Source organism: Ochotona princeps, chromosome 2 (genome assembly GCF_030435755.1).
Source record: "Ochotona princeps isolate mOchPri1 chromosome 2, mOchPri1.hap1, whole genome shotgun sequence".
NCBI classification, from domain to species: domain Eukaryota; kingdom Metazoa; phylum Chordata; class Mammalia; order Lagomorpha; family Ochotonidae; genus Ochotona; species Ochotona princeps.
In genome coordinates, this window is record NC_080833.1 from 254,154 (window position 1) to 266,766 (window position 12,613).

General features: G+C 41.5%; 1 protein-coding gene across 5 annotated transcripts in view; it reads right to left on the reverse strand.

The window, feature by feature from the left end:
- LOC131482170 (rho GTPase-activating protein 20-like) overlaps positions 1-12,613 on the reverse strand; it is a 30,975-nt gene that overhangs the window by 17,149 nt on the left and 1,213 nt on the right. For 2 of the 5 annotated variants that reach the window (XM_058673964.1, XM_058673972.1), the window contains exons 2-8: positions 10,060-10,244; positions 9,686-9,847; positions 6,206-6,315; positions 5,240-5,429; positions 4,101-4,212; positions 2,666-2,922; positions 912-1,073 (exon numbers count right to left, since the gene is read on the reverse strand). In XM_058673964.1, coding sequence (XP_058529947.1) covers positions 912-1,073; positions 2,666-2,922; positions 4,101-4,212; positions 5,240-5,429; positions 6,206-6,315; positions 9,686-9,847; positions 10,060-10,244 — 1,178 coding nt within the window. Of the gene's footprint in view, positions 1-911; positions 1,074-2,665; positions 2,923-4,100; positions 4,213-5,239; positions 5,430-6,205; positions 6,316-9,685; positions 9,848-10,059; positions 10,245-12,613 lie in introns of those variants that run through there. The other 3 variants (XM_058673969.1, XM_058673985.1, XM_058673980.1) reach the window with 3 other exon arrangements.

Consider the following 12,613-nt stretch of genomic DNA (forward strand, 5'->3'; position numbering starts at 1 on the left):
AGCCTTCAGAGGCAACTCTTCAGTGGCTGGAAAAACCAGACTTTAGAGCATACATTTCTGAGGACAGCATTCACATTGCTGTTTATATTATTGAGGAGCGTACAGTATGGTCAATGCTATTTATCCATGGAACTAGAGGATAGGAAGCCCCAGTATCTCAAGCTAATGAGATTTTCAGAAACATCTATTGGTTCACAGTTATTAATTTTCAAAATAGATAAATTCAATTCTTTCCTACATTCTTGTGAGTCAACACTACCTGAAAACATGTGACTGAGCTGTTTTATTTCCAAATGTATTTATTTTTACATTAAAACCATTGAATGTTTAGACTCTCAAAATAATTGTCGATCACACCTTGTTCTGTAGTTTGATGCACAAGTCAAGGCAGATGATGGAAGCGATTACTATACACTCAACGAGGCTTCAGGGTGGAAAGCAGCAGTGTGGGAGCATTCTCAGGTAAAGAAGGACTCACACCATCTGAATGTGAAGGCATGAGGATGGAACAGATGGAACGTGTGATGGTCGCTGTTGGCATTTACTGGCTCACCTTGAGCATGTGTGTGCTTGCACAGTATGCTTCTCTAGCAGTATTGATCACATGCATGAAGGTTTGTGTCAGCTGGCTTAATTAAGTTTATGTGTATGTCAAAAACATATTTGGTGAATATCATTAATGCTGGTATTTTTCATACACTGCACTGACGTGGAAGAGAGTGAAGTATCTGAATTCTAAGAAAGCAGATGCAATCCTCTGCTACTGAACAACTTTTGGAGTGGCTGCATTCAATGTGCAGTTTGTGCCCTGTTTCTTGTTCCTCGGAATCTGAATTCATTTGGTCTTCAATGGCTTGAGGCAACCTTGGTGGAAGCGCTATGCCAATACATGGTACTAGTAATTTTCCTACCTTCAAGACGGTTGCTACCAAAATAGGGCATGTGGTTTCCCAATCGACATGCTCTCTAGAGTTTAATTTCTCCTTTAGGGCTAGACAGTCTTCCCAGTTGGCACATTTGCTGAAGATTGCGTTCGTAACAGGACCCTTTTGATCAATTATGGAAAACATATTCTATGGGTATAATAAAAGAAATAATATTACATGGCATCCCTTATCCACAATCTCAGAGTGTAACTGTTGTGACAGACAGTTACATATGCGAGGCTTTGGGTCTGAAACATAATCTAAAAACCTTGAAATTTTCATTTTAACATTTCTGAATACATTTTGGAACACAAGGCATCCTTTACACACTTCATTTCCACAAAAGAAAACACCTTAAACACTTGTTTCCACAACACTGCTCTTCCATGACACTGGAAGTTTAAAATTCAAATTCTCTGCATCAACACATCCTCTGTGTACTTTCTTTTTTTTTTTTTTTAATTATTTATTATTTAACTTCAGTAATTACATTGTATTATGTGACACAGTTACATAGATACTTGGGTTCTCCCCACCCCTTCCCAAACCCTCCCACCATGGTGGATTCCTCCACCTTGTTGCATAACCACAGCTCAAGTTCAGTTGAGATTTCCCCATTGCAAGCGTATACCAAACATAGAGTCCAGCATCTTATTGCCCCGTCAAGTTCAACGGCTTCTTAGGTGTACTTTCATAGCAAATACTGATCACTGTCCCCATATGTCACCTTCTGCTAAGTGAATTTCCCATTCTTGTTCCCCATGGAAGGGCTACATATCTCACCCCTATCCTCGAGTTGTTCTAACTCTCTTTTTAAACTACTCTTAATAGCTGTCATCTTCTTCAAGCCTTCTTTGATTGCATTTCCTGCTTGCCAGTTTTCAATTTTCTACTACTCTTTCTTCATTTCCAATGTAAAAAAATGAATAAACTTCAGGATAAAATAACCTAAGAAAATGCCCATAGATCAGTTTACTCATTTATTTGGTGACTGAAGACACAATAATTACTAAGGCTTTTTCGTATTCATTTACTGATGTGTGAGTGATGATAGATACACAGTGCCTGCGAAAGAGCCATAGTCAGCACAGATGTGCCATGTATCTAAACTGATGAGTTTCTTGATATTTATACTTGGATTCTCTACATTGAGGGATGAGCTTCCAGACACAATAGACACTCAGCAAATGTTACCATTGGAAAATTAATAATAAATTATCAGTGACATAGACCAAAATATACAAGTTTCATTGGACAGACTGGGATACAGTATTGCTAGGATGTAATATGCCTACACTTCAGAGGCTGAATTTTTACATTATATCACTTAAGAGATAAATAAAATTCATATATTCTGAGTTGTAAGACTGAGTGTCCAACATTAACAGGGATTGAAAACATGAAAGCTGAACAGAGAGCTCCACTTGTCAAGAAGTCGACAGGAGAAAATGGCAAGGTGGCCTTACAGAGAACCAACCACCCAGGGGTATTCTGGCTCTTCTGAATATGTATGAGGTATTTGCTGACATCAGTAACATAGACACAATCTATTTCTTATTGTGTTCATGTCTTGACGTGGTAATGCCTTGCCCAACTAATATCCACCAACTAATTTGGACAAAGCTTATAACCCAAGCCAGTAGCTCTTATTCCTGTTTGTAGACATACAGAGATGAGGAAACTTCACCTCAACAGGTGCTCTCCAAATACTGAGCTATAGAAGACCAAACTGGGCTTACCAAAAGTGGCTGTGGCAGCTTGTCATTCTCACATACATCTTGCAAAAGTGATCCAAATAGCGGTGTTTGCGGGTATGTGTGCAGAGCAGTTGCTGGTGTCACCTTGTGGTTTCTGCTTAAGACACGCTGGAATAGCCACTTTTTAAAAGAGTGCTGTTTTTGAGCTGGCTTCAGGTGAGAACCTGAGGGAGAATTGTTGGATGTGGAAGTCTGTTCACTAAACTTCATTTGCACAGTTTTTAGATTACTACATGTTTCTGGAAAGGAAGAAAGACCAGGAGTCAGTGGTTGTGGAGAAAGGCCTACAAATTTGTTTAAAGCATTCATGTGTTGTGAATGTTGTCTTCTAGAGCTTGGATGGACATGGATTCAATTCTTACTGTGGGAGTCATTCCTAGATAGTGCCAGCTGCAGCCTTTTGTATTGCTTAGGAGGGATTTAGTATGCTGAGGTACAAAGTATCCTCTTGCTAACTGTATTTAGTGAGATCATGGGTCAATCACTTTTCAAAAGATAACAAGGGTATTATGTTTTAATATCAAGCTGAATTTTGTAGTCACATATATTGATACTAAACCTATTTCAGATTGCCTAAATCATTTTTTTCTATGATAATAAACTGGAAATCAGTGGTGCTTTTAGGAGCTGGGTTACTGCTGTGTGGACAGGATAATTCAAATTTGTCTTCCATTTGTCTGGTTCAGCTTCACAAATGACAGTGATTTGGGATAAACAAACAGATGAGATCAGCAGCCCAGTGTATGCTTCTCACTGGTTTTTTTCATGATTATTTACTTATTTATGTAAAAGGCAGAGACAGAAAGAGATTGATTTAAATATTTTGCATCAACAGGTTCATTGCACTAGTGGCTGTAATATTTAGGGTGGGACCAATACAAATCCAGAACCAGGAACTCTATCTTAACTTGCTACATGAGAGACAGGGGTTAAAGTATCTATAATCATCTTCTACTGATGTATTAGCAGAAAGCTGGATTGCAACCTGATTAGCTGGGACTGAGATGTTGGTATCACAGCAGCAGCTTAAACCCATTGTGCCACAATACCAGTCCCCTCACTTACTCAAATGATTAAAATGTAAATGAATGTTTTAAACACAATTCATATAGGCACTTCTTGAAATATGTCCAAATGCAATCATTCCTTAAACTTATGTGGGAAAGGTCCCACTTCCTCTATTATACAATATTCCTTCCTTAATGCTTCTGGAATCAAGGGTATCTCTTTACATTTCTATTATCTTAATGATATAAGTTTGAAACCTATTGCTAGGTAAGTGAAACATAAGCCTTCCAGGGCCCAAGATTTCTGTCTTTGGGACAAGCCCTGGACTTCAAGGGCATGTTTACAGATCTTTTATGTTAACCGTATTTCCATCTGTTCATCATCAATGCAGCTAAATGAGTCATGGTACCAGAAACTCCAGGGTAGTTGTCCCCGTGTTTTGTATTCTCTTGATTGGTTGCAGTGAGGTTGTTTCCAAAAATCTTGAAGTAGTGATCAAGCACAAATTGTACAAGAGCAACCTGTAACAGAAAGGGCAAAGGGGGTGATGTATTTTAGCATTGAGCATCCTTATGAATCACACTGCAGATATGAAACTTGAATCCAACAGAAATGTAAGATTTACTAGGGAAAATTCAGAGTTGTCACAAAGTACAAGGATTAAACTTTCCATAAGAAATAATGTCAATATCTGGGTATCTGGATATATTTTTAAACCATTTTAGTCAAATGTATTATCATTTGTTCCTTAATTTGGTTGTTAACATTTTCATTTAAATGGTTGCATGTTTAAAGATATTCTTATTTTCGATGAATATCTGTAGGATATTTGGGGAGAAGACGTGCATTCTTATTTTAAAATTTGTAAAGAACTCAATAGAGACCTTAGGGAAATAAACTTTGTGTGTAAATTGCTGCCAACTTGGGGGTAGAGAGAATATCTACATCTCTTAACATGAAAGTAGGACACTGGAGACAGAAATGTCTAAAAATCTGTGTGTTGCCATGTATCGCGTCAGCCTTGATTTGGGGTTTTCTTGGGGAAAGAGTGGGGTCTTATCTGGCATTCTGTTGCTCCAGAATCTCACATGCCAATTGCTGGGATGAAGTATGTCCTGTTATCTCTCTGAACTACAATTAGCCCAGAAAGATCACAGCATGTATCCATATTGTCCAGGACAACTTTGCTATGTCCCCCAGCTCCTCTGGTATTATAATTATTGAAATCACTTCTATTAGAAAACCTTGTTAAATGCCCTGTGAGACTCAAGCTGAAATGTCGTTGTGTCCAAGGTCCAAATTCATTACACCTATGTGACACGTCACTCTTTCCTCTCTATGGTGTTGGATAAGGTGTTAGAGTCTTTGATTCCTCCCAATGTCCTTCCTTGAAATCTCTTCTCATTCATAATTTTGCCAAAGGATGTATAACTGCATCCTCAGAGAAAAACATAATGCATATTTAACAAAAACTCCCTCAGAACTAACATGCTGAATTTCAGGATCACATTTTAGTACACTACAGTGAATAAAGAGACGCCACACCACCTTTCCCTTCCATTCTATTCCTTTATCTGAGATGCTGGCCACTGATGGCCATAAAAGACTCGGGGTGATGCACCACACCAAGTTAGAACTTGTCATCTCCTCTGAAGGTGAAGTTTGTGAAATCTTGTGTATACAGCAAAAGATGGATTGCAGGAGACGAAGATTTGGTTTTGGCAGTTGTTGGAAAAGTCTGAAAACAGAAAAAAGGCACACTTAAAATATGAAATATTAGCTCAGTAAATTTTACTCACACACAGGAACATTCTAATTTCTACACAGTTGATAAAATTCAGTGAAAATACCAAAGTTACCAATATATCTTCAAAATATTTTGTGTAGTTTTCTTTGAAAAATCTACTACTGAACAAATAGTTCTCAAATCAAAATTAACAGAAACATACTTGAAGCACCCTAGCATTTCAGACTGTGACCAACTGTAACCCTTACTAAGTGAAAATAGAAAATGAATAAAGTAAATTCTTTTATTTGCAAGTCACTAGCACAAGAACAAAGCAGCATGGCAACAGATCAAAGGTTACCCATCATCTAAGTGACCAGAGCTTGATACAAATGCTTAGGAAAATGCTTCATTGACTTTAATTCCTGTCCACCTGCAGAATCCTCTGGTTCGTTGACTCTTTGCAGATGTTACACAAAGATTGTGAGTTGATTTATCTTCTAGCATCTAGCTGGAAGCAATGGATTCACTTCTGTCTCCAGGTCCTACATTCAGGAGGTGTACAAAGGTCAAGGACATTGGTAGGAGAGAAATGAGAACAAGAACTGAATGACAGTGGCAAGGATTTCATTTCTTGTTCACTGTTCTCCACAAGTGTGACGAATGAACACATTGGCACTAGTGGTGATTTGAGTGGCTGCAAAGAGAAGTTTCAGGCTAATATGATTTAAGGAGAATCTTGGTTGTACTTTTGTGGCATAATGATGAGGAAAACATCATATCTTTACCTCTTAATTATGGTTATCTTGGCCTCCTCATTCCCTTCCTCCACAACTCCAATGAAGTCTTCATACAAGTTGGCTGTAAGTATACTTCCAGGTATGTTTTGAAGCAAATCCTTGTATAGATTAAAAAATGTATTATTCTCATGAAGTGTGCATTGGCTGGCTACACTTCAAGAAAACTTTCCAAGGAAACAATTTAGTTATCAAGTGCTTCAGAGCTAACAAACCTTGAGCTACACAGAGCTTGGCTACAAGTCTATTGCTTTCAGCATACAGAAGCAAGGATTGTATTTTTTCTCTGATGAAAAGCACAGCATAAAAACTAGTTTTTGTAGCAACAACACTGGAAGTCAGTGCCATTATCTGATTCTCCCTGTACAGTTGAGGAAATTAGTACAAAGTAACAATATCTGATGATGTCTCCTCTACCCTATTATTTCTGACTTAATTTTAGCACACATATTTAGCCTGTTTATTTTGACACTGCAGTATTACCTCCTAGTATGGATGGTTCTGAATCACACAAGACTCCCTTATTCTCAAACACGGAAGTAAGGGCACAGCCTTGCTTGTCATCAGCTGTGTGCTCCTGGAAAGAAATTCTCCTCCTAAATTCAGTCCTCACATTTATAATTTTTTTTTTTTTACTTTTAAGCAAAAATTTCCTTTCATGTGTTACCAAATTTCCTATACCTGCCTATGAGGTTTTCTTTACAATCTTTGTTGCAAATACTAAATGATACTTGGTATGTTGTTGGTATGGCATAACCACATAGCAGGGACACATATTCACCGTGTATATCATGCAGTAGTCTGCATGTCTGGGCAAGTCCTAACCCTCTGGCTCCTCCTGTGATTCCCTTTGGATAATGGACCAAACTCACGTGAGGTAACATCTTGTTCTTTCTACTTTTTTTCTGGATCCCATGATTTTCAGATTTTGGTAGAATGCATGAGTGAACCAAAAACACAGCCCAAGCAAAAAACGTTAATTCTATACGCACTGTGCAAACAGATGATTCATTGGGGAAAAAATCAATGTGGTACTGATGACACAGCGTTTCTAGTCTCGGACAATTTCCTAATTGATTGACATTTTATTACCTAGGCCTAGAGTGAAGTGTTCTGAGGGGGTCCAGCGCGGTGGCCCAGTAGCTAAATCCTTGCCTTGTATGTGCCAGGATCCCATATGGGTGCTGGTTCACTTCCTGGATGTTCCACTTCCCATTCAGCTCCCTGCTTTGGCCTGAGAAAGCAGTAGAGGACGGCCCAAAGCCTTAGGACCCTGCACCCATGGGGGAGACCTGGAAGAAGCTCCTGGCTCCTGGGTTTGGATCAGCTCAGCTCCGTTTCCACCATTGTGGCCACTTGGAGAATGAGCCAGCAGACAGAAGATCCTTCTATGTCTCCTTCTCCCTGTGAATCTGCCTTTCCCATAAAAATAAATAAATCTTAAATGAAACAAAAAGCTGTTCTAAGGGATAACTCTTAAGGTTGACTGGAAAATTAAGTCTACTTTATGATCATATCTTCCAAGGGCAAAACTCATGCTGCTGTTTATATTATCATGGTTCATACAGTACGGTCAGTGACAGATCATTACTGAACTGGTGTTTTTTTGGTTTTTTTTTTAAAGATTTATTTATTTTATTACAAAGTCAGATATACAGAGAGGAGAGACAGAGAGGAAGATCTTCCGTCCGATGATTCACTCCCCAAGTGAGCCGCAACGGGCCGGTGCGCGCCAATCCGATGCCGGGAACCTGGAACCTCTTCCGGGTCTCCCATGCGGGTGCAGGGTCCCAATGCATTGGGCCGTCCTCGACTGCTTTCCCAGGCCACAAGCAGGGAGCTGGATGGAAGTGGAGCTGCCGGGATTAGAACCGGCGTCCATATGGGATCCCGGGGCATTCAAGGCGAGGACTTTAGCCGCTAGGCCACGCCGCTGGGCCCTGAACTGGTGTTAATGATCTGGTGAACAAACAGGAATTTGTACAAAGGGAAGCCCAAGTATCTTAATCTAATGTAATTTTCAGAACCATGTATATAGGTTCACAGCTATTACTATGCACCTAGGATGTATGGATTTAAATTCATTCACTGTTCTACTATTTCCCCTGTGGACAGGCACCTGTATACATGTAACTTAGCTGTTTCATTTCAAAATGCATTTATTTTTCTGAATGTAAAAGCTCTCAGCCCATGGGCCTAGTGCACGGCAGCCTAGCTGCTGAGGTCCTCACCTTGCACAAAACAGGATCCCATACATGCACCGGTTCTAATCCCAGAAGCCCTGCTTTCCATCCAGCTCCCTGCTTGTGATCTAGAAAAGCAGCCAAGGATGGCCCAAGGCCTTGGCACCCTGCCCCCTCCCCGTGGGAGACCCGGAAGAGGCTCCGGGCCCTGGCTTAAGGTCAGCACAGCTCTGGCCATTTTGGCCGCTTTGGAGTGAACCAGTGGATGGAAGATCTTCCTCTCTGTCTCTTCTCTGTATATGACTTTACAGTAAAAAAAACAAACAAACAACAAAACCTCAGACTAACTGCATTTAGTTTGATTTCTAAATCAAATTACAGTCATTATAGTGTGTTATAGCGTGAGCACAGCAGCAACTGGCCAAGCATTCCAGTGCTGCTAAAAGAAAAGGGAACACAGACATTCACTGACTCACAGCATCCTGAATGTGAAGGCAGAAGGGACAAAGGAAGACCTAACGATGAAACAAAAACGGTAAGATGGCCCCTTTTGGCATTTGATGTTCCACGTTTGGTTACTGTGTGGTTGCCATAGTGAATTTAACGTTTTTCAAATGTCTTATGTTTGTATTTCTTTGAAGATGAATATAGGGCCTGGCGCAATAGCAAAGTGGTTAAAGTCCTCACCTTGAACACCCTGGGATCCCATATGGGCGCTGGTTCTAATCCCGGCAGCTACACTTCCCATCCAGCTCCCTGCTTGTGGCCTGGGAAAACAGTCGAGGACAGCCCAAAGCCTTGGGACCCTTACCCGCGTGGGAGACCCAGAAGAGCTCCTGGCTCCTGGCTTTAGATTGGCTCAGCTCCAGCCATTGCGGCCACTTGGGGAGTGAAACATCGGACGGATCTTCCTCTCTGTCTCTCCTCCTCTCTGTATATCTGGCTTTGCAATAAAAATAAATAAATCTTAAAAAAAAGTGAAAGTCATAAGTGCAAGCCACTGTTTGAGGTCATATCTCTTTATGGAGAAGGGTATGTGTTGACATTATTTTATAAATAATACTAATAATGTGTTTTTCAGAGCATTGAGGTGAAAGAAGGAGACCAGAGCCTCTATAATCTAAACACCATTTTCAAATTTATGGTACTGAATAGCCTTAGAGTGGTTGCACTCAATAGGTACTCTGTGTCATGTTTTAAAGAATCTTGATTCTGTAGGTCTATTAATGGCCTGGAGCAATCTTGGTGAAAGTGATACACAAGCATGTGGTGCCAATAATTCTCCTACCTTCAAGACGGTTGCTACCAAAATAGGGCATGTGGCTTCCCAGTTGACCTGCTCTCTAGAGTTTAACTTCTCCTTTAGGGCTTGACAGTCTTCCCAGTTGGCGCATTGACTGAAGATGGTCTTTGTGGCAGGACCCTTTTGGTCAATTATGAAGAGCATCTCCTATGGGTAAAAATAAAAGAAATAATATTACATAACATATCATCCATATCTAAGTCAGACTACTATTCAACAAGTAGTTGGAAAAAGAAGATGTCACCAGAGCGGGGAAAGCTCTCAAAATTTCTAAGTGAGGTTATGCACGGATGAGGAACGCTTACCCCATCGAGTACTCTCAGCAATGTTGAGCCATAGAAGGTCAAAGTGAGGCTTACCAAAATGGCTTGTGGCAGCTCGTCGTTCTCACACACGTCTTGCAAAAGAGATCCAAATAGTGGTTTCTGCTGGGATGTGCGCAGGGCAATGGCTGATGCCATCTCATTGTGTTTTTTTCCTAGTACATGCTGAAATTGCCACGTTTCAGCCGGCTGCTGCTTTTGAGTTAGTTCCATGTGAGGTTCTGATAAACAAGTGAGATTGGTTAGATGCAGAGCTCAGTTCCTAGCACATTTCCCATGTCCAGATTACTTCATGTTTCTTTAAATGGTTAGGGGCTACAAGGCTGTTCACAGCACTCAGGTGTGCTGTGAATGTGTTCTTCCCTGCTGTCCAGGAACTGGAACTAAATCTAGAACTTGAGAGATTTAGCTTCAATTCTTACTGCAGGTACATTTTCCAGAGTTATGCATACCTTGCTGTATGGCATTAGCAGGTGATTCACACGCTGATGTGTAAGTAACCTGGTGTTAGCTGTAGTTAGGTTCGTGGGCAAGATATCTATTCAAAAATAACCTGGGGTTAGGGTGCACTTCCCTGCTGGGCCACTGCTCCCTCTGGTGAGTATGAGAACTGGGACCTGGGGCTGACCAGGCGGGGCAGGGATACAACACTCATTGACTTGCATATGAGCTGGGTTAGGGGGAGAGCCAGGCTGGGCTAAATGACCACATCCAGTGGTGCAGGCTTGGGCCAGGATAAGTGTGGGCTGCTTGGGCTCTGCTGCAGCATCAGCCGGGAAGTGCTGGGAATGATAGCAACTCCTGTCAAGCTAGACTGTAGAGCCACCTGGTAAGTGCAAGATCCAGGGCTGGGAGTGGGCCTCGTAGGGAAAATTGTGGGCACTGCTCTGATGGACTGCAGCTCCCACCAGTGAGCATTTGAACCAGGGCTGGGGATGGACCCGACTGGACAGGCAGTGGCACCCACCAGCATGAGTGTGGGCTAGACAGGGGGCGTCAGTTGGGTTGAGCTAGGTTGAAGCACCTATTGGTGTGTAGAAAAGCCAAATGGGATGCGGGACAGATCGGACCAGTCTGCTGCACATACCAGCATGTGCAGGAACTAGGGCAGGGTGGGACTAGTGGGGGTTATCGGCAGTCGCTATGACTGGGCTGCAATTCCCACTGGTGTTCTTGAGGGCTGAATGTGTGATGGGCAGGATGGGCTGGGCTGCAGCACCCATTGGTTTGAGTAAGAGATGGGGCTTGAGACAGAACTGACCCAGCAATGTGGGTGACAAACTGAGATGGACCCCGTACTGTCTGGCACACAGTCAGATCTGGGGTCACCTCTGGTGAGGTTTCTTTGGAGACACCCCAAAAGAAACCACTGAACTCAGAACTCCAACCATGGGGAGAATTGTAGGATCTGTGTTCTGACCATGGAGTGAATAAATCAGAACTGAGCCTCCAAAATTGCTGAAGCCTGTGCAGTGGACAGCAGGCCTACATGCACATAGGGGATATGGCAAACCACTGGGGCCTGCACAGGACATCTAATACCATAGCAGAGGATGGAGGGCAGAAAAAAATCGACAACTCTCCCAGCTAAGCATTGATAGCAAGTATCTAGGCGAATGGAGACTCTAAAGTGGATTGTCAGCAAATGAACCTTGGAAGGATTTCCTCATCCTTGTATCAACAAAATCAACAGCTTTTCAGAACTATCAAAACCACTTGAGCAGTACCCTTGCAGCCATGTTCTACATCAGGGACCCTGGGATGACATCAAGTAACCATCCCCTGAAAGGGTTAATTGTAAAGGTGACTGTACTCCTAGAAGTCTGGAATCTCCAAAGAGACACCTGCCTCCTGTTACAAAAAAAGCTCCTGTTTCCTGAAACACCAGGAAGCAGACAGGAGATAAGGAGAATCTTGGGAGTTTTTAGATTTACCGGAGATAAGGAGAATCTTAGGAGTTTTTAAATTTACCGGAAAGACAGCTACTTTCGAGGCATGCTGTTTTATTACTGTCTGCACTGAAGTGATATGATCAGGAAATCCAAACCTATACATTGTAAATTCCTATTGCATGCTTTCTGTTTTGTGTCATTGTAAGCCCCTAATCATGTACTTGCTGTCACATAGCTTTTGATTCTCTGATAGATACTTACTATAAAAATCCCACATGTATTTCAGTCAAGGCAATTCTTGCATATGGCAAGAGGTTGCCCCCAGATTAAAAAATTAAAATCATTTCACCCATCTTGGAGTCTCGCTCAAATTCATTGAACCCAGCAGTCCCCCATCCCCAGGCACTGATGCAGTTAGGATGCTGGGTGCGGCTTTGCCCCTTCTCTTGTCTCTTGCCCCAGATACAGAAACAGGAAAAGAAAATTGGAAACCATGGTCTGATCCACTTTCCCCTATGCTACCCTAATTAGTGGTTCACATGGGCATGCATCCTTCTCAACTATGTACACGTCATCAAAAATTAAATTTAAAAAAGAAAAAAGAGGTGTTTTGTTATTGTTTTAATGCAAATACTTTCAGATCTCAGACTCATCTTCTAAATGAATGGAAACTTCAAAAAAAAGCAATGAAAGTAATG